Source organism: Lineus longissimus, chromosome 4, assembly GCF_910592395.1.
Source record: "Lineus longissimus chromosome 4, tnLinLong1.2, whole genome shotgun sequence".
NCBI classification, from domain to species: Eukaryota; Metazoa; Nemertea; class Pilidiophora; order Heteronemertea; family Lineidae; genus Lineus; species Lineus longissimus.
In genome coordinates this window covers 111844-132032 of record NC_088311.1, presented here as the reverse complement: position 1 = coordinate 132032, position 20189 = coordinate 111844, and the positions used below count along the sequence as shown (strand labels likewise).

The 20189-nt window shown below is 42.5% G+C and overlaps 2 protein-coding genes across 2 annotated transcripts; both read right to left on the bottom strand.

The window, feature by feature from the left end:
* Positions 1 to 719: 719 nt before the first annotated feature.
* On the bottom strand, positions 720 to 9387 carry LOC135486095 (ciliary microtubule inner protein 2C-like). Its single transcript, XM_064768604.1, has 4 exons — positions 8995 to 9387; positions 5833 to 6106; positions 5350 to 5462; positions 720 to 1579 (listed from the first exon to the last, which is right to left on the bottom strand). Exons 1-4 carry the CDS (start codon positions 9063 to 9065, stop codon positions 1426 to 1428), a joined length of 612 nt encoding a protein of 203 aa, XP_064624674.1. The 5' UTR covers positions 9066 to 9387; the 3' UTR covers positions 720 to 1425.
* A 1324-nt stretch (positions 9388 to 10711) lies between these two features.
* LOC135486227 (thimet oligopeptidase-like) lies at positions 10712 to 18533 on the bottom strand. Its single transcript, XM_064768888.1, has 15 exons — positions 18117 to 18533; positions 17352 to 17491; positions 16996 to 17108; positions 16477 to 16608; positions 16003 to 16153; positions 15767 to 15821; positions 15325 to 15489; positions 14797 to 15024; positions 14437 to 14541; positions 13636 to 13743; positions 13330 to 13403; positions 12951 to 13182; positions 12325 to 12456; positions 11914 to 12030; positions 10712 to 11684 (listed from the first exon to the last, which is right to left on the bottom strand). Exons 1-15 carry the CDS (start codon positions 18516 to 18518, stop codon positions 11601 to 11603), a joined length of 2238 nt encoding a protein of 745 aa, XP_064624958.1. The 5' UTR covers positions 18519 to 18533; the 3' UTR covers positions 10712 to 11600.
* Between the last annotated feature and the right edge of the window lie 1656 nt (positions 18534 to 20189).

Here is a 20189-nt window from a genome sequence, read left to right as displayed (position 1 = left end):
GGACATCTTTTGACAGAGATCGACTGAGTAGTCTTCTCAGCTGGGAGATCTGTCTATATGTCAGTGAGGACATCTTGTGACAGAGATCGACCGAGCAGTCTTCTCAGCTGGGAGATCTGTCTTTATGTCAGCGAGGACATCTTGTGACAGAGATCGACCGAGCAGTCTTCTCAGCTGGGATATCTGTCTTCATGTGGACGAGGACATCTTGTGACAGAGACCAAGCAGTCTTCTCAGCTGGGAAATCCGTTTTCATTTTCACGGGACATCCAGAGGTCAGGACTGTCTTGGAGAAGTTTTTTTGTGTTGACTGGGACATCCTGGGACAGGTTTCATATTGAGGAAGACATCATGTTATTGGCGACAACTGGGACCAGGTGAGATTATTGTGCCAGCTCATCAGCTGAGCAACACATTGGACTTAGGCTCTTCTTCCCAGCTCATTCTATCAATAGAGGGGTTATTGGGGATATTGTTGGATTACCTTCAGGATTTGAGTCCTAGTGTTGTGAGTGTTCTCAGCAGGGTTATATGGGCCATGTCATCGATAACTGTTCCTCCACTCTCAACTTCAGATTGTGATGATGCAATATCATCGGGACACTTACATCATAAAGTTTCATCACCTAGTCGCTGATGTTGGTTTTTCATCAAGGACTTGTTATGCATTACCAAATATTTAAGAAGAACAGTTTTTCCATGATTCGATAATATATTTTCAAAAAATAGTTAGTAAACCTACAAGGTAAAAAGCCAAGCATAAGGCATTTTCCATTTAAATGCAGGGTAAATTCATTTCGCACCCTGGTTAATCTGTTTCTTTATCAGCTGTACTGCCTTCATTACAAAAGGTCACAATTGTCAAATCATCCAGTTAGTTTATACAACAATACAACAAAAGGTGAAGAAGGTCAGTACATACATGATCATAATGCATGGTGAAGAAGGTCAGTACATACATGATCATAATGCATGGTGAAGAAGGTCAGTACATACATGATCATAATGCATGGTGAAGAAGGTCAGTATATACATGATCATAATGCATGGTGAAGAAGGTCAGTACATACATGATCATAATGCATGGTGAAGAAGCTAGGTCAGTACATACATGATCATAATGCAAAAGCAAGGATAGAATTCGTCATTAACCTTTCATGTTCTATCCCTCTGCAAATCAACACATCCAATAAGTATATGTATCTGAAAAAGTGTCTACTCTATGTCTATACATGTACATCCATAAGAAATATCACTAAAATGAAAACGGTCTTGATGAAGGGTCTACATCCCTATTATTCACCGGTATATTTCTACAATAATTTCTTTGTTCATGTTACAAAACTATGGAAATGCCGTCGATATCACAGTGTACATAAAGGATTTAGTTTGGTGTGAACGTTACTTTTCTTCATGGTCGGGCTCCTAACGCTTCTCAAAGTGCACATCTCTCATGGCTCTATCCCTTACAGACATTTTTGATGTTGACACACTCTTTGGGATGGGTTGAGATCTCCTGATGATCCCATCAAGCTTGGGTAAGTGCACATCATTTTTGTATTTGGTTGAAAGGATCAAGCTGCAAGAAACGAAAGGAACAATAAACGTAAATTACACAAAAACTTGAGGTGCACAAAGATATATATTTGGGGGGGGGGGGTATTTCTTATTCTGTCAGTCTGTAAGCCAGATTTTACTTAATTGAATGTAAACACTGTTATCAGTTGTGCTTTTGTGATTAAAATAAATCATAAAAGGTGAGTGTGCACACGGAGCAATAAGCCCACTGTGCATCAAGAAGAAGCATCAAAACTAGATCCCACCAGAAAAACTGATTTGCCACTAGTCTTGAATGTACTGACAGCACTTAGACATGCCTGCTTCTGTTGCAATCAGGAGAGAGGCACCAAGCCTGTACTAAATGGCTGCACCTACACCAACATCTCTAGCTAGAAACAATCTAAGTAAGCAAAGACCTGAAAGAAAGGTTAGCTGCACTGAGGGTAGCACCTACACCAACATCTCTAGCTAGGAGACCAAACAATCTAAGTAAGCAAAGACCTGAAAGAAAGGTTAGCTGCACTGAGGGTAGCACCTACACCAACATCTCTAGCTAGGAGACCAAACAATCTAAGTAAGCAAAGACCTGAAAGAAAGGTTAGCTGCACTGAGGGTAGCACCTACACCAACATCTCTAGCTAGGAGACCAAACAATCTAAGTAAGCAAAGACCTGAAAGAAAGGTTAGCTGCACTGAGGGTAGCACCTACACCAACATCTCCAGCTAGGAGACCAAACAATCTAAGTAAGCAAAGACCTGAAAGAAAGGTTAGCTGCACTGAGGGTAGCACCTACACCAACATCTCCAGCTAGGAGACCAAACAATCTAAGTAAGCAAAGACCTGAAAGAAAGGTTAACTGCACTGAGGGTAGCACCTACACCAACATCTCAAGCTAGGAGACCAAACAATCTAAGTAAGCAAAGACCTGAAAGAAAGGTTAGCTGCACTGAGGGTAGCACCTACACCAACATCTCTAGCTAGGAGACCAAACAATCTAAGTAAGCAAAGACCTGAAAGAAAGGTTAGCTGCACTGAGGGTAGCACCTACACCAACATCTCCAGCTAGGAGATCAAACAATCTAAGTAAGCAAAGACCTGAAAGAAAGGTTAACTGCACTGAGGGTAGCACCTACACCAACTTTTCTCTGCACATCAAAGACAACATCTACCTTTGTTCGGCAACTGCCAGGAATTTGATTATCATTCATGTGATTGTGAGTATTATCAATATTAAGCTGTTCGAGGCTGAGGAATACTTAGAAATGCGATACAGGAGAAAGGTGTGCCCGCCTAAGGAAAAACCAATTATCACTTTGTTAAAAAATGTGTATTTTTCACACAACTCGATTCTGATTTAAGATGGTCACCATGGTCACAGAAAGAAAAATCAGATGAATGATAATATGTGGCATGTTCCTGTAGCAAATACAGACAACTTACCAAGACAATTGAGCTGTCTCATGAACATTTCATCATCGTCATTCTTTTTATTACCGGAGTTGCTGCCCTTCTGGCTGTTTGCTAGAGGTATGGAGTCCACTATAGGCCATCCGTGTGGGATCTAAGGGACCATGGCTTCTTGTTTCGTCTGACTGACAACCTGGGCCCTTTGAGTGGTAGCCAGCAATGGAGACCACGAAGCACGATGTGAACACAGATCCTGCCATCAATACACAGACATCAAATAAAAGTTCCTTGCATTTTGTAAAACTTGGCACAAACACCTGTTAAGCTTCACATCATCCAGCAATGTAATGCCTGTACCATGACCATCACCCCAGTGGCCAAAATCCCCACCTTAGATCGCCCATTTTACCCATCTACATCTATCTCATCCATGGTAGGGAGGTCGGTAGCTTTCAGCACCTTATCCATAGCAGGTAGGTCGATATAATACCTTTCCCCATCCGCTTCTATCTTATCCATATGGCAGGTAGGTCGATATAACACCTTTCCCCATCCGCTTCTATCTTATCCATAGCAGGTAGGTCGATATAATACCTTTCCCCATCCGCTTCTATCTTATCCATAGCAGGGAGGTCGATATAACACCTTTCCCCATCTGCTTCTATCTTATCCATAGCAGGTAGGTCGATATAATACCTTTCCCCATCCGCTTCTATCTTATCCATAGTAGGGAGGTCGATATAACACCTTTCCCCATCCGCTTCTATCTTATCCATAGCAGGTAGGTCGATATAATACCTTTCCCCATCTGCTTCTATCTTATCCATAGTAGGGAGGTCGATATAACACCTTTACCACTATCTCATCTATCCATATTAGAGAAGTGGATAAACTCCTCTCCCCATCTATTACCTCAGTCATCATAACCAAACGTGAAAACAGATGCATCACAGTATCATTTATTATCACAGAATCCACCATGTTTCAAAGTGCAATACGACATTTTAAACTTCATCTTGAGCCTTCAAGGGTTACATCAAGCATTAACAGTGGAGTCAAGAAAACGGGGGTTGTCACTGTATATTTAGTTTAACCCTTGATTGATGGATGAAGATGCAATCTTCTTAACACCTACATGTATACAACTGAAACCTGAACTGAAAGAACAGGTCATATTATCATAGTCTGGTATGGGGAACTTGTACAAACTGGCACAGGACATTTGTTTAACAAGCTGTTTGGACCAGATGACCACCATGTTTACAGTACATTGGAACTGAAGTAAGAGTATTCACATTAAACATTCATTGCAATATGTCCAACTGCCAAGTCCAAGGGCAACTTGACTGCGAGCTTTATTTTGAATAGTCCATCTGATGATGAATATTGTCCAATATCCCGACTTGCTGCTATGAGAATGCCAGTGATCCGCTGTGCCGTGGTGAGTAACCAAACCACAGATATAAAGTACCCAGTATGGATGTGATGGAGAAGGAAGAGCAGGACAAGAAGCAGCGTGAAGAAAGCAATTTACTTATCAACATCTGGTGCAGACTTTTTACGGCAGCATATTTCAGATTGACATCTTGAATAAATGTTAGTACATCTTTGGTATCATGGTCCCCATGGTGGTCCATGTATCTAATAATGCTGCATCAAATATCACCCAGGTTTTTTTATTTGACCTACTTTTCAAGGTCACAGAGGTCAAACTCTAATATTTAACGTAGTCAATAGTTACTGCTGGCCGCATAGTCCCCGGATTTCGTACCTTAAAGGGGTACACCATTCGCGTTCATTGTATTTACTGGTGGTTCAGGAAAATAGAAATACACAATGCTGTAGCGCAGTAATTGTGCATGAAAATTTGCTGAAAGTTGTGTATATCTGTTCACAACAGCATTGTTAGAGTTTTTATTCAGGGCATTTACAAAAATTTTCGAGTTGGACTTATAAAATTTTCAAATCTTTGAACAAACATAGAAGGCCTTTAATAGTATAAAAATACTGTAGAAAATGCTGACCACAAATAATATTGTCATCAGATGACATGAACATGGTTCAAAATGAAAAGGCGATCACCACTTGCCCCATAGCTCTTACTAACATAGTGTCCACATTCATGCAGTAATCAGAACAGGACTGTCAAAGTGGTTCAGTGGTAAGAATGCTTGAAATAACAACAGACACTATCACCTCTGAGGGCATCCATGGGTTCGGTTCCACTCAAGATTGGTCCGGTTGGTGCATGTGCGATAGAATAAGTTTCCCTCTTCTTGTCTTGAAAGAAGCATTCGGGCAAACCCTAGTGTTGTTAATGTTATTGTAACACAAGCAAGCATTATGCCAAGCAGTGCAACAGTCATCACACCCATACTTACAAAGGTATATGTTTCTTAAACTGATCCTCAGCTTTTGTTGGAATAACAAATGCATCGACTCGTCCCACCATACTGCTCTTGTCTTTATAGTACTCCCGATGGGCCTGAGACAGCTGAAGTAAAAGTGGCAAAGAAAAAATGTGTGAAAAGTGAGATGTAGTATTGTTAGGCAGAGTTGACACAGGATTATTGATGTGACATGTCCTATGTCACTTGTTACAAGCATTTTTGTTCACTCACTCACACTTGAAAAGTGACATGACAATATTGACATGACAGGAGGGTGAAGTGACATGTGCATCGATACGAAAAATGACCTGCTGCATTTACTGGTACTTGTTTCATTATTCTGGGGTCACATGATTTCACTTGGGAAATTATGCTTGCAGTGATACAATTTTGCCAATCTACAAATGGAAACCTCAAGAGAACTCATCCCCGGGAGGAGAAATGTTCGATATGGTACATCAAAAACTCCAATACCTCATCAAACTGGTTGAGTTCCTGCACTCTGTCATGGTCGACATTGTTGAGTTGATACTTGGGTGCACACAAGAAGCGATCTCTTGTCCTCGTCCTGTTGCTTATTACAAGTGTTGGATCATGCGTGTAGTAAGTTGGGAACTGGCCACCCTCAGCATATGTACTCTTTGAGCTGTTCAATGTAGCTGATCTGTAATCTTGGAAATATTTTGCTGTTGCATGGCCATAGGTTTCCCCATAGTCAAATTTGATTGTTGGGCAGTGACCCTTATACCTGTGAAAATATACAAAAAAGCGTGGTAATTAGTTGCTGGCTTCTGGCATAACTCATTCCTATATTCTAAACTCTGAACCTATTCCACTCAATAGACAATCTTGCACTTTCTACCGGTATCTTTTCAGTTTTGGCCCCCTGCACTGGCCAAGATTGGCACAGGTGTGTGCAGCCTTGACCTTAGGGTGGGAAATTTGCATGATAATTAACAATCCTGGAAGGCCTGGTAAAATACAATTCGTCCATTGTCCCTAGAGGGGATCCACAATTACATGCATTGAATTTGATAGAAATATGCTTTCTTCGAAGGAAGGCCAGCATTGCTTGCATTGAATTTCCTCAAAATCCCCCCTCCCCATACCCATTTAACGAGTTCGTAAAGATCTTTCTGAAAATCTAAATCTATATGGTCTGGTATTAGATGATTTTGATAACGCGATACAGAACAACAACACTCGACTAGGCTAGGTGAACATTGTGTTGTTCGTGCGTAACACTACAGGAACGGTATCAGGCTGTTTCGCTGCATTGCCAGTTCGCTACCAGTCGTTTCGCTACATGTGGCGGTCGTTTCGTTACATGGTAGGTCGTTTCGCTACATGGGTGGAGTCGTTTCGCTACATGGATGTAGGTCATATCGCTACATCGTAGGTCGTTTCGCTATATGGGTGGAGTCATTATTTTTACTCTATTTTACCCTACTATAATTCCCGGTGGTGACTACAAATTTATTATAGCACAGTTTGCCGGTAAAAAAACTTATACGGTTTGATGGCGCGCAAGGGGTTCTTGTCGTCCTGGCCTGGGTTAGGCCACATAAAAAAAAGAGTTGGTGATCGTCCCCGCCCGCCCCTACGAAAAACGCCCGGCCCCATTTTTTGTTAAAATCCTAAAAAAGTTGGTATATTGTTCTATAGGGTCAGAATTGCACGATTTATTTCTTTATTTTTATTACTTGCTTAGAAATATCTGTAGGCCATGCACATTTGTCTCTTTTACTTTTTTGAGGGCCCTGAAAAGGGCCGTATATCAATGCTGCACCAAAGGCCTAGCGCCTCCTAAGGATACCGCCCCGGATTTCTCGTGCCAGTCTGTGTTGTCCGTCGTCGTTGAGATGCACACCATCACTCTTCATCTGCGACTGCCGGTGGATAGACTTAAGTTCGATTAAGTCGATTCTCTTATCTTTTCTCAATAACGCGTTGATCTTGGCGACACATTTGTTGTACTTCTCTGGGACTCTGTAGCGACTCTTGCTTGTGTTGAATCTTTCCATAAGCGAAGTTATGCTTGCTCGTGGCCCCTGCTTCTAGCACTTGCCGACCAGGTTCTTCAGTCGCTTGAAGACTTGTATCGGCTGGGGGCACATAGATAAATCGTTCCCGCCGATCGCAAACAGCACGTGATCATAGCCCCTGAAGTCAATGTCTTCTTGCAATACGTCATTACCAGCTATTGCGGGCCTAGCCAATTAAGCCAATTAGTGCACCTGCTTAATTGGTCCTGGCAAGCCTAATGGAAAATGCTCTCGCCTCAGTGGTCGGCCGCTCGATTGTATCCATGTATCCGCCAATGAATGGTCATATGGACCCTGCTGTACGCGATGATGACGTGCCCCATTAACAGGACGTAACATCTATTTTACAATGCGTTTCCAAAGTGAATGCATGAGGACAACCTACTTATGTCGTATATCACTGGAAACGCCCGATTCCCGTGAATAAGGACAATCACAATGTATTACATTACCAAAACAAAAAATGTGTCGGAAGGAACTATATGGATGGTCCCATCGCACCCCCCCCCCCCCCCCCTCCAGCAGTATGACACAGAAGGGCTAGTTGACTGTCCACCGGGGGGGGGGGGGGGGTTGGGGGGAGCTTCCCCCAACGCACTGGTAAAAACCTATGTCGACGGAGGGGGGTTTGGGGGTGTCCCCCCATTGTAACAGCTGTAGTTGTTAGAGCTTGCACTTAATAACATATGCTCGTAGGGGGGTTCGGGGGAGCTCCCCCGACCTAAAGGGGGGCTCACTAAGTCCTCGACTTTACATATTAATTAAAACCGCCAGTATTACTTTTGTAAATAAGTGTGGAGGACTTTGAATTGGTAGACATTTGTTACGTTTTTATTTCGTTACCCTATAACAAACTTTTTTTGGAACGAACAGAACATTTCCGAGTTTTTGTTTCAAACTTTTGTCATGCACCCGCACACTTAGCCCGTTCAAACTGCATGCGGCAAAAATCAAATTTGGTTACTACGCCGTGAATAATGATGATGATGATGATAATGATGATGATGATGATGATAATGATGATTACCCGAAGACGAATCTGTAATTGTACTATACTCGAGCATTTTTTCCCTAAATTCACAACAGATATTTAGCCCGGAGTTTAGCACAAACTTAGGGAGTAATAGGGGAATAATGTAGCGAAACGACCTACGATGTAGCGAAATGACCTACATCCATGTCGCGAAACGACTCCACCCATGTAGCGAAACGCCCTCCATGTCGCGAAACGACCGTACCCATCATGTAGCGAAACGACTCCACCCATGTAGCGAAACGACCTACCATGTAACGAAACGACCGCCACATGCAGCGAAACGACTGGTAGCGAACTGGCAATGTAGCGAAACGACAGTAAACCACAGGAACAATGAATAAGGGATCTAGGATTGACACCCATCCTTTGGAGGAACCCCAGGTATGGCGTGGGACTGTTTCTTCTCCATCAACAAGTATTGTACTTGTACTTGTACAGTAGGCTTAATTACTTAATTTAGCCTGGATAGGCCTAGGCCCCTATCTATCATTGTCAGGCTCCTTCACTCAGTCCTTGGCTGGTATCCGTTTCTGAGGAATAGTAGCCCAAACTTACCCTGGCATCAGCCTCGGTGGGATAAATGTTGCATTGTGTGTTGTTATAAGTGTTCCCGCCGATCTTGACATGTTGTTGAACCTGTTATTGCAGTTTGAAAGATGTTTTTTGAACAAAAATGATCATGAGGTTGACAGCACAGGTGCGTTGTTGTTTACCGAACGACCAAATCACACCGCCATGCCGTCGCCAACAACGAAGTTCAAGATTCATGGTCATAATTCTCCTTGTTTGAACGCGTGTAACAGAGTACAACCCTAAACTAGTGCAGTTATTTTGTACTGTTTGTACTGGAGATTGAGTTTTTGGTCAAAATTGAGAGTAAAACATGGGACGAAATAATAACGCGGATTAATCTGGTTACCATGACGAACATCCTCGCCGTGGCAGGTGGCACTCATTCCCGATCCCAACCTTGACACTTGAGGCGCTTTCGTTCCTTCCTAATTTTTTGACTGTGCGAGTCAGGGCCTACTTGTTAAGGTCTCATTAGGGACTTTTTTGTATTCATGCGCGGCCAACCAAAGTTCCTAAAAAATCATTGATTTCTTGGTCCTCACAGTACGCCAGTGTTGATTTAGCAGTTGTTTTGGCAAAGATTTTTTTTAGGAGTTTCTGAAACCTGGAGCGCTACTCAATAGGTGGCTGACAAGAAACTACGCATTTTACTGTTGTTGCTAACGTATGTGTAGTGTACACTGAACTTGGAATGTGCGTCGGCCGGCCCCGTGTTGAAATGCCGTCCAGTGCCAGTTGGTGCGTTTTTCGCTGATTTGTGCAAAATTCAACATACATGTATCTCAAAAGTTTAATGGTTGACCCTCGATTTTTTTAAAATTTTTGTGTAGCGTAAGCAACTGTCTTCCACGGGAGAATGGTCACTGTAAAAATTATTCAGGAAGAAATGTACTGTACGGCATTTCAACAAGGGACCGACGCACATCCCAAGTTCAGTGTACACATACGTCGGCTACAGCAGTAAAATGCGAAGATTCTTGTCAGCCACCTATTGAGTAGCGCTCCAGGTTTCAGAAACTCCAAAAACATGTCTTTGCCAAAACAACCGCTAAATCAACACTGGCGTACTGTGAGGACCAAGAAATCAATGATCTATTAGGAACTACGGTTGGCCGCGCATGAATACAAAAAAGTCCCTAATGAGACCTTAGTACGTGTATCGTGACGTCACGCGTGACGCGCCGCTATAAATATCCAATCGGCAGCGTGATACTGCCCATTCTCCAATAATAATGATAATGATGCGTCTTATATAGCGCAGTATCCAGGCCGTTTGCCCGCTCAAAGCGCTTTACATTATTACCCCGGTCTCTCCTGAAACCTTGGGGCCAAGTGACTTTTCTTTGTCTGGCGTTCCAGTTCTGGAGATAAGAGTGGTGGATTTCTATAAATACGGTGTACCTACCCCTTATGGTAACGGTAAACCTGTTTTGGAAAAGAAATCTCGTAGACAGCCCTGCATTGAAATTCTCCTGATCCCTTGGGTCCTTGTGCGAGAAATTCCCTTAGGCGGATTTCCATGCCTCACAAGCCCTCATCTTGCGTTGGCTCATCGTGTCAAGATACAGAGGTTTGCAGTCAGCACTTCATTGAATGGCTCAAATGTGTGTGGGGGTTGCATATGTTGACACTGGAGCGAACACCACAACAACCCACCTGTATTCTTCGTGGGGGGAAATCAACGAACAAAGTCAAGTGATATGTGACATTTCCCGTTTTATTTACCATTGTAACTATTAGTAGTATTTTTAAATTTCATAGAAAATAATACAATGATTATAAGCTAAGATCGTCCATGAGTTCATCTCAGGATTTTAATCCTCGAACCCTGTGATGGAGTGATTGGTAGACAAAGCATGGCATTCACAGTAACATACTGCACTAGACCTGGAGACTTGATGAATCAATTTGATACAACAATAACTCAGAGATAACAGAAAGTCTCAGAGCAACACAGTTACAATCAATCAGGCCATGAGCAACTGACATCACATAACATAGTGCATTAACCCTTCAAACCCAAGTTATCACAAGTTTCCATATCCCTGACACATTAGAGTAGTAATTTAAATCAAGTGAGGTTATGATCAGCACATGTTGTTCTAAAAAGCTGCTTAACTTCCAAAACCTAGCACATGCATAGCATATATAGTTCAGACAGATAGATCCAAGGACAACCATATATAAATGATACACTACGCACAGGTTGATACATGATGCACTTGAACAGTGTAGACTGATATGTAAACTGCAGTGAATTTCACAGTAATGTCGTCTTGAATATAACGAAGTACCGGAGTAGCTCAGATCCAAACTCATTTGTAATCATTTGTCATCCGTTGTGTCGGGATTTGATGGATTCTATGAAGACTGTATACTCTTGAAGAACATGATAGATGACTGTGCACAGATACCATGATATACACCAACTGAGCCAAGGGTTTCCTCAACACGTGTTCGTCATGATCTCACACACAAATACTGCAACACATGCTGCTGGCATACATCAGTTGCAGAACAGATTAAATAACATACAATTTGCGAGGAAATAGATGGCATGGAACAGCAGTAACTTCTTGTGACATACACTATGGTTTGAGTCCCTTGCTGATCAGGAATGCTTCTTGCTGAGGATCACGACCGAGGAAGTTGCGTAGCATTTCATTAGCATCCTGTAAATACACACATACACATGATAAGATTGGAAAATGACCTAATGGGAGCCTCGATTGATTCTTGGTTATTTGGGGGAATTGCCTCGCTGGATTATCACCTCAACAAAGTGGCACATTTTACAACAATATCATCTCTGCTTCCCTGGACGATGCTGATTACCATAAACATTGAGAAGCTTGATAGCAGGAACACCAGTCGGATTAAGATAAAGCTACTCCAACTTACCACTGATCCGCCAGGTCCCAGGATGTATTTTCGATAATCTGCTCCAACTTTAGCACTCATGATGCCTTCCTTTTTAAACCTCGACGCAAACATGTCCATACAGAACACCTCACTCCACTGGAAAGAATAAAGAAAGTTAGGATTTGGTGTTCAAGGCACAAATGGGGACCGACAAGCCAGAGGTCAAACCTGAACAACAAGATTGGAAACATACTGAATGTGACCTCGCCATAAGCAGTGCAGGTAGGTCATAAGATTGGATTATTCAGTCATTCAATCATGCGCAGGCACATTTGATAACCAGCATGGAACCACAGACATTCATTCTCACAATACATGATTCAAACAATCTTGAGGTAAAGATATCATGGCTCGATTTGAGCTTCTGAGATACAATTACTATGAGCTTACTAAATATCCATAGTATTGTGCGTCATATCCTCCAGCAAGATGACCAAAGGAAGCAGACATGTTGGTGTCTGGTGTGGCAGAAATACCAAGAATCTCCGTTGATAGGTTGGAGAAAATCTGTGCGGTGTCAGCCTGAAATGGAGAAATAGGATTCTCAACTCGACATCCACACTTGAAAGGGCCAAGTGAATATTCATGGAAGTCCATTACCTGCATCTACCTAAGCATCTATCTGCAGTCAAGTCATTAGAGAGCATCTGCACGTATCTGCAGATACATGTAAGTCACCCAACCCACAGCGGAGTCCTCTGCCCACCATATATAAGTGAAAATCTATCTACAGCCTAGTCCTTTGCCCAAAGCACATTAGAGAGCATCTACCCACAACCAAGTCCATTGCCTGGAGCATGGATGACAATATTTCTAACAAGTTAAAAACGGGTGTCGATGAACAGAAATTCCCAACCACTGGCTTCTTGAAGCTCAGACGGATTCAGTCCTGGGGACACCAACTGCTCTCGTACGACAGTCTCACAGCTGGTGCCACTCCACAGACAGACCATGTGAAGAACCTTTAGCCATGCCTTGGTCTATCCACAGTGGGTAAGGGGTTAGAGGGTTAGTACCTTGGGCAAAGTGTGGATGGTTTGATCAAATGTTCCTAACAGAATCTGTCTGAGGTTAAAGAGACCAGCGTTGGCGATCCTGGCTTTCATGAGCTTCTCCAGCATCTCATCAGGGATGCTACTCCCATCCTTGTAGTGGCCAGACATCTGATTAAGAGGTTCCTTCTCCCAACACCAGTTCTCCAGCATCTGAGACGGTGCCTCAACAAAGTCACGTTCAACACTGGTGCCGCTGAAATGAGAGAAAGTAATGAGTAGAATTGATAAGTTAAGCAAGATGCTAGCTGCAGAAGTCAAGGTCAAAATTGACAGGGAAATGACCCAAAATAAGCGAGAAGCTCACATAGTGAATGCAGTAGCAGAAGAAAGACCCACCAACCTAAAGAGGCAGAAGTCAGCTTGGGCACAGATCTGATGCATGACATGGCCGAACTCATGGAAGTAAGTCTCCACCTGAAAATAGCAAATCAAACTGGGTTTACAAGTAAGAAGTGAGACAATCCAAACTACATAATATCATCTTAGTGTTGGAGTTTTCATCTTTTCAACATTCTGTCAGGGTAGGCACCAGTCACGACTGCAAAGGCAAATCACAAGGAAGCTAAATAAAGGTTGACAATAAAGGTCTGAGTTGAAGTGGAGTCATTAGTGTGACAAGCAAAGACTTTCAGCAGATTGGACATACCTCGTCGTGCATGAGAAGTGCCGGCTTATCCTCGGTGGGTTTGCTGAAGTTGGCTACCATAGCTGCTACTGCTATCTGCCTCTTGCTACTATTCAGCAGACAACCAGGCTGCAATCAAGATGGACAACATGTTAGAGGATATGATTCGTGTCAAGTGATTCAGTTCTCCTAAGTGAGCAGATGCTAGATAAAGTAACTGTGTGTACTTTGAGCAGCATATACAAGTTATTCATCAGTTAGCAGCAACTGTGTCACAATATTTACCCGGTCGCAAGCACATGTTCAGGACACACACAACACAAGGGATCTTCTGCATTTCATTGTCATTGCCATCAACTAATGAGGTCGATATCAGTCATATGGTGAAGCTGAAGGATGTCAAAACCCTGAGCAATGACACAGAACCTGAAGATCAAAGCAAGCAGCGTGTCCAAACTTGCCCTCCTCAGGAAGAGGTCAAGATAGAAGTAGCCCATCAATTCATTAGTGCCGGCGTCCTTTACTTTGAACTGGATGAGAGGTGAAGGTAACAAGGAACAAGTAGCAAAAGAGCACACTCATTCAGTACCTTCCACACCAAAGTCACAATGGAGACCGACAAATCAAGATGACCCTCCCAATAAGACGCCGACTCTTGATAATCAGTGATGTTGGTCTGCTGAAGTACTGAATGAGATGGTGATACAAGGAAACAGAACATTAACCGCCGAGGGAGAAAGGAACAGTTGTGATTCCTAAGTCAGGGTTTTCTCTTTCCTTTCCTCCTCAAGTAAACGTTCCATTGTAGCGTAATATTTCTACCTGGAGACCGAAACAGGCAGCATGGCCATATTTGCCTTCTCTTGGGAATAAATCCAAATAAAAATATCCCATCAGATCATTGGAGGCTGCATCGTGTACTTTGTACTGTGAGAGAAAAGGAAACGATGAGATCTATTACTTTAGTCTTAGTATGGCTTCTTCCACACAAAACTATATACACACAACATGTAAACATGTAGTCGGGGATACTAGAACATGCCTTAGAATAAACATATATATCTTATTACTAAGCCAAAATTGTAAGACATCTCCAACAGCCTGCAGCAACATCTTAAAAACTGAAGTTTCTAAGCAAAGTGTCTTGTGAATATCATAGAAAATGTCATTTGAAGTGCCTACCATCTTGACGTCTTCATGCCAAACATGAGGTTTCTCAATCTCCTCAAACTTGAGTCCCAGCAACGTTTGGTAGATTTCAAGTAGGCCCTTGGTGACGGTCTCTAGGGGGAAGTATTCCTTCAGTTTGTTATGGTCGACCGAGTACATCTTCTCCTCGGCCATGGTCATGTAGTATCTCATGTCCCACATATTCAGTTTGCCGTCGAAATCACCGCCTTGAGCCCTGATCTGGAAACAGCAATGCAGTGTTATTGTCAGGACGTCAGCACCTTAATCTGCTAAGGACAGAGGTGTAGGAGTTCGCATCTCTTTCTTTTATATTCCGCATTTTGACGTCTGCACCTGCACACCCAGTGGTTGATACTGTACGCGGATACAATCACTTATGGTTATAGTCTGCTGATGTTCTTTGGAACTTGTACAACACAATAATGCAAGCTTTACATGTCAATACAGGCCTACTTTTAAAGCTAAACCTGGCAATGAACCATAACCTTACTCAGTTGTTGACTGATCACAAAACATTACCTCTTCTTCTTTATAACTGAGGAATTGTTTGATTTCTTGCTCTTTGAGTGGCTGCAGCTTCACAGCAAGTTCCGACAAGAATGTGGCAACTCTCTCCGGTTTCTTGGCCATACGCATGTCGAGGATGAAGGCGGCATGGGTTGGAAAGCCAAGCAACTTGGCTTTCTGCAGGAGAGAGAAAAACATCTTAAAGGCCACTATTGTCGACAATTCAAACGACTTTCAACATCCCCAATGCTGTCAGTGTAAAGATCATTGGTGTAAAACAAAGCATGGCCAAAGAGAGAGGTACTGTAACTGACATGTCTGAAACAACGGAATAAGTTATAAGTAAAATCATCTTTATATCAATATAGGCTTACTTTAGAATGAGGTGGTATTTACACAAAGCATACACGCTGGGACATCTAAACACTTCTGCACAAGTGCAAGTAATTGTTACCTTCTCCCTGAGTTCAACAAGTTCTTCCAATATTTTAGTGTTTTCTTCAATACATCTGAAATTAATAAACCACAATATATCCACCAGAAATGACACAAGAGTAATTATTGATTGCCTCAGAACACAATGCCAATGGCAATTATGATTATCAGGGAAAGACGACAAGGGAAACACCTCACAAGTTCCCAAATGAACCCAGAATCACTACCTCACTACTGCCTCTTTGATGATCTCACCTGCGGTTGAATGCTCTTTCAATGATGCGGCGGGTATTTCCATTGCTACATTTCTTCATGATGGGGAAATAGTGAGGGTACTTAAGGGAGACCTTGTGTTTACCACCCTCAGTCTTGTCGAGGGCTTTCACAAACTCCTCGGGCACACCAGCTGAAACATAAATGAGACACGTCAGTGCACAGATGTGGAGGTCATACTCATCCATGCAATTCTTTCCTTGCTAGTTGTGATCCAGGATTGTGGGCTCAAATCATTTTCCAAGAGTAAGACAACAATACCAGCTGGTGTTTGATTCTCTTCAACTCAGAAGACAACCTGATTGACTCCAACTTGTTCAACAGTGATTGAGGAAATACTGCTGCCATGACCATTATCTGAGTCCTTCATGATTTAGTTTCAAGAGTATTACCAAAAAAATATAAGCGGGTCTTATATATTTTTGGTATTACACCTCTGGTATATGGAACTCTTACCCAGCTCATCAGAGTCAAATTCCAATATTGTATTTTCCTCATTCAAGTTTTTGCTGAAGTCGATGCCAAGGTCGCTCATGCATTTCTTGATGTCTTTAATCTGGTCCTGGGTTTCCTTGGAGAGATGGAGACCTGAAACAGACAGTTCACGTACCAATACAATAGTTCAGTGAATACCACCAACATGACCAGATTCAGTAGGAAGTTTATGTCTGGTCAGGCTCGGGGTCAATGGTCGGCCAATACTCATAGACAAGTGCAACCTGCTCAGGGTCAGGCATCATTGGTGATTGAATCGTCACCCCAACCAGAGCCAATGCCAATGAAACAAAAATTAATATCCACCATGGAGTGCTTGGGCAAAGCTAACAGTCACCTTGCCGCTCCTGGTGTAGCAATGACAGTGGAGATAAACTCTCTGTGTTGTCTTGTCCCCCCTTTGGCTACGGGATATGGTAATGACTGATACACAGTTGAGATCAAGAAGAGAAGCTTTATACACAGAGAGATCAAACATACCATTTCGTTTTCCAAGTTTGATTAGTTTCTCAAGGAACCTCTTTGCCTCGGGTTTCAGTTCAGGTTTCGTCTTCTCAAAGGAAAGAAGCGCATCGAACACATCCTTTCGCATGCTGGAAAGGCAGAAATAACTTCATTCTCATTGCACCATTGATTAAAAACAATAGTCCTTCGTGTGAGTGTCTGAACTTGCCAAGCTGTTGTATTCAATCAGTTGTGGCGATGGGCCCATGTAGCATGTAGGCTACAATGCGTGTAAGTCAAGTGCAAGAATGAAGGACAGGTCATGATTTCAATTGATTAAATGACGAGAATGTTCACTCGTCCAAAATTTCCAATACAATAACCAGGCATACCTCATCTCAACATCAAATTCAGAAAGCTTCTTATCCACCTCGACACTTGCTTCTCTGGTCACCTTGTCAGGGGAGACATGCTGACAGAAGTCAAGCATGTTACGGCGGACGGTGTATTCAGCATTGTCATCAGTTAGGGCCTGAACAAAAGATAACATTCATTAATCAGAAATCAGAAGCCATATTTTGGAGTCACAACTTACAAGGCAGCAGGTTATTTACAATGCAGGTCACATCATTTACATTGGCCACAGAGGATCCCGACTCAGATGATACATTTCATGAGTGACTTCAGTCTCAAGTTTTGGTCAATACGTGAGGGATGAACTGTATGCGTCCAATGATCATATCGACGACTCAAGTCTTGAGTTTTGGTCGGTTGTAACATTAACAAGAACTGACCCCTGCATGAACAAGGACAAAATCTGAAGAAGAAGAGGTACAGTGGAACCTCCCTTAGCAGACACCTCTCTATTAAGGACAACCTCTCTATTAAGGACACTAGTTTTGGTCCCAACTTGGTTGTTTCCATTCAATTTGACCTCTCTAATCAGGACACCTCTCTATTAAGGACAGCACTTGTCAGTCCCATGATCAGACCCATGTGTGTCCTTAATAGAGAGGTTCTACTGTACAAGTTTTAAGTCACAACTCATGAACTCTTTCACTCTAGTCATCCGCATTCTCAGACTCATTCCGCGATTCACCTCTGCTCCTCTCCTGCCGTCGTCCACAACACGAAAACTTACAGAGGTCTTTTCGTACCTGAATGACGCTATCATAGTTGATTTCCTCCTGCTTCAAAGCACCGATAGCATCATATGTCTTCTTGGACGTCTCAATCACGTCACCGACTTGATTCCTGATGTCATTGGCAGTCAAATCCCAACGTAAGATACAGCCGGGAGTAGCCATAATTCGGTGAACACTTGCGAAAGCGTAGTTTGATCGCTTGAAAAGTAGGATTACTAGGGCTTTACGGGTTACCGTAAGGTATGGGGTAAGCTTGGCTGTAACTATAGTAAGACCTGGAAATATCTTATAACTTTGTCTTTGGAAGAATAATGCCATATAAAACGGGAAATAACAGCTATCAATGCATGCAATGATACACTGAGGCAGCGAGGTACTAGTCGAACCAGCCTCGCTTTGCCAGGAGTGAATCATTCCCGCTTCCACATTTTAGTACAGCGTATCGGATCGAGGCTATAATGGGCTGCTATCAGTAAGGTTGGCCAGGTGAGGCTCGATCAAGAGTGTTTCAAGGCGGTGTCATGGCGGCATATGCTAAATTTAGAAAAGCACGTGGCTAAGTGTCGGTATCCAGTCAAAACGTCCTCACGCCAAAACGCCATCGCTTTCAAGGTACCAAAAATGTATTTGGTTATTAATTGATAAATTCTGAGCATAAAAGTAATGTTTGTATTTGCTTTACCGTTTGTTTTCCTATTGGTATAGTAATCCGTTCAACTTCTTTTCGTCACTGTTTCATAGTATAAAACTAAAATAGATAGCTTATTCAGTTCCCTTACCGTCAACATTGCCGAAGGAATTGAGAAATCATGTAGCATATTATCTCATGACAGTCCCATTGTTGGTGTATATCGCCAAACGCCCCAACGATCTCGGTGCGCGTCCGCGAGATCCATCGGAGTTTTTCAATGCTCGAGGTCGTGGTTCGCCCTTGTGGTGTTGAGCCCTTTGGGCATTGTCCAGGTCAACCGCGTCCTCAACCATACCCAAGTTAAAAGAGCGTCAGATGACTGATGTACCGATGCCAAACGGGGTATCCAGAAAAAAATCACGAGGTTGGAGCTATCATAGCGTATCTATATGGTTTCAAGCATCAGCTGATGCAAGGATTTTGCTATGTGTCATCCTTGATTCGTTTAACGGTCAGACGAGAACAAGAGCTTTGTTTGGGATTTCTTGTTGAGTTATTAGGCAGGGGATGCTCTCTGGGGGATGGTTCGGAAACACCAGCACAGCAGACAAAATGCAATGAGAGCAGAACTGCCACAGACGGACTGATGTATTCGACATACCTTTTAAGTTCTTGATAACTTCAGAAGGATCATTATCCTCAAAATACCCGATTTAAAATACCTTACTATGTATTTTGTTGAAATGGCTATATGTAGAACCAAATTAAGAACAAATAAAGGCGTAACTATGCAGTGCAATTCTAAAGGCTGGGTCCACTTCAAAAGGCCGTCATGAACTTTGTTCTTGTTGTAACACGAGTCACAAGTCTAAAAGCTGTCGTGAACTGCTACTCCTGTTGTAACATGCATGGGTCACCTTTGTCCCCAGGATATTCTTAAACCCCATAGTTCCAAATCATATTTTAGCATCAACACTCCCATGACCCATCTCGCATGTTAAAAATGCTCCAGCATGATGCTTGACTGGCAGAAATCTCCCTACGGGAAGCCTAACATCAACTTCAGGGACCATGAGTTAGGCCTTGAAGAATTTCCTAGCCTAGTGTAAAGAGTCGCAGAACCCTTAGAGCAGCAACCCAATGAAGAGAAGCATGACTGCAACTAATCAACTGTTGCATATACATGACTGTATAGCAAAATAGTCAAAATTAGCAGAGATATGCACATGTTACTGTGCTACGGGTATTTGGTAAGCAGGCGTTCGTCTATTACGCGATCACGACTACTTCAAATACGTTGAGCAGAGAAACGAAAGTTTGATACCTAAATGATTTCTGAAAGATCAATATTTTGGTTTTGCTAATGTGCCTTCATTATTATGTTCTTTCGTTTTCATCTCAAGAAATATCAACCTGAAAGTGATCTTGATTCTATCGATAGATACCTCTTACAC

Coding starts and splice junctions, on each gene's coding strand:
- LOC135486227 (XM_064768888.1), bottom strand. CDS start 18,518: ATGATTCACTCCTGGCAAAGCGAGGCTGGTTCGACTAGTACCTCGCTG. Junction 17,492..18,116: donor ACTATGATAGCGTCATTCAG/GTACGAAAAGAC, acceptor TCTTTTGTTCAG/GCCCTAACTGATGACAATGC. Junction 13,404..13,635: donor CACTTCTCATGCACGACGAG/GTATGTCCAATC, acceptor TGCTATTTTCAG/GTGGAGACTTACTTCCATGA.
- LOC135486095 (XM_064768604.1), bottom strand. CDS start 9,065: ATGTCAAGATCGGCGGGAACACTTATAACAACACACAATGCAACATTT. Junction 6,107..8,994: donor CCACCGAGGCTGATGCCAGG/GTAAGTTTGGGC, acceptor ATATTTTCACAG/GTATAAGGGTCACTGCCCAA. Junction 1,580..5,349: donor TTTAAGAAACATATACCTTT/GTAAGTATGGGT, acceptor CGTTTCTTGCAG/CTTGATCCTTTCAACCAAAT.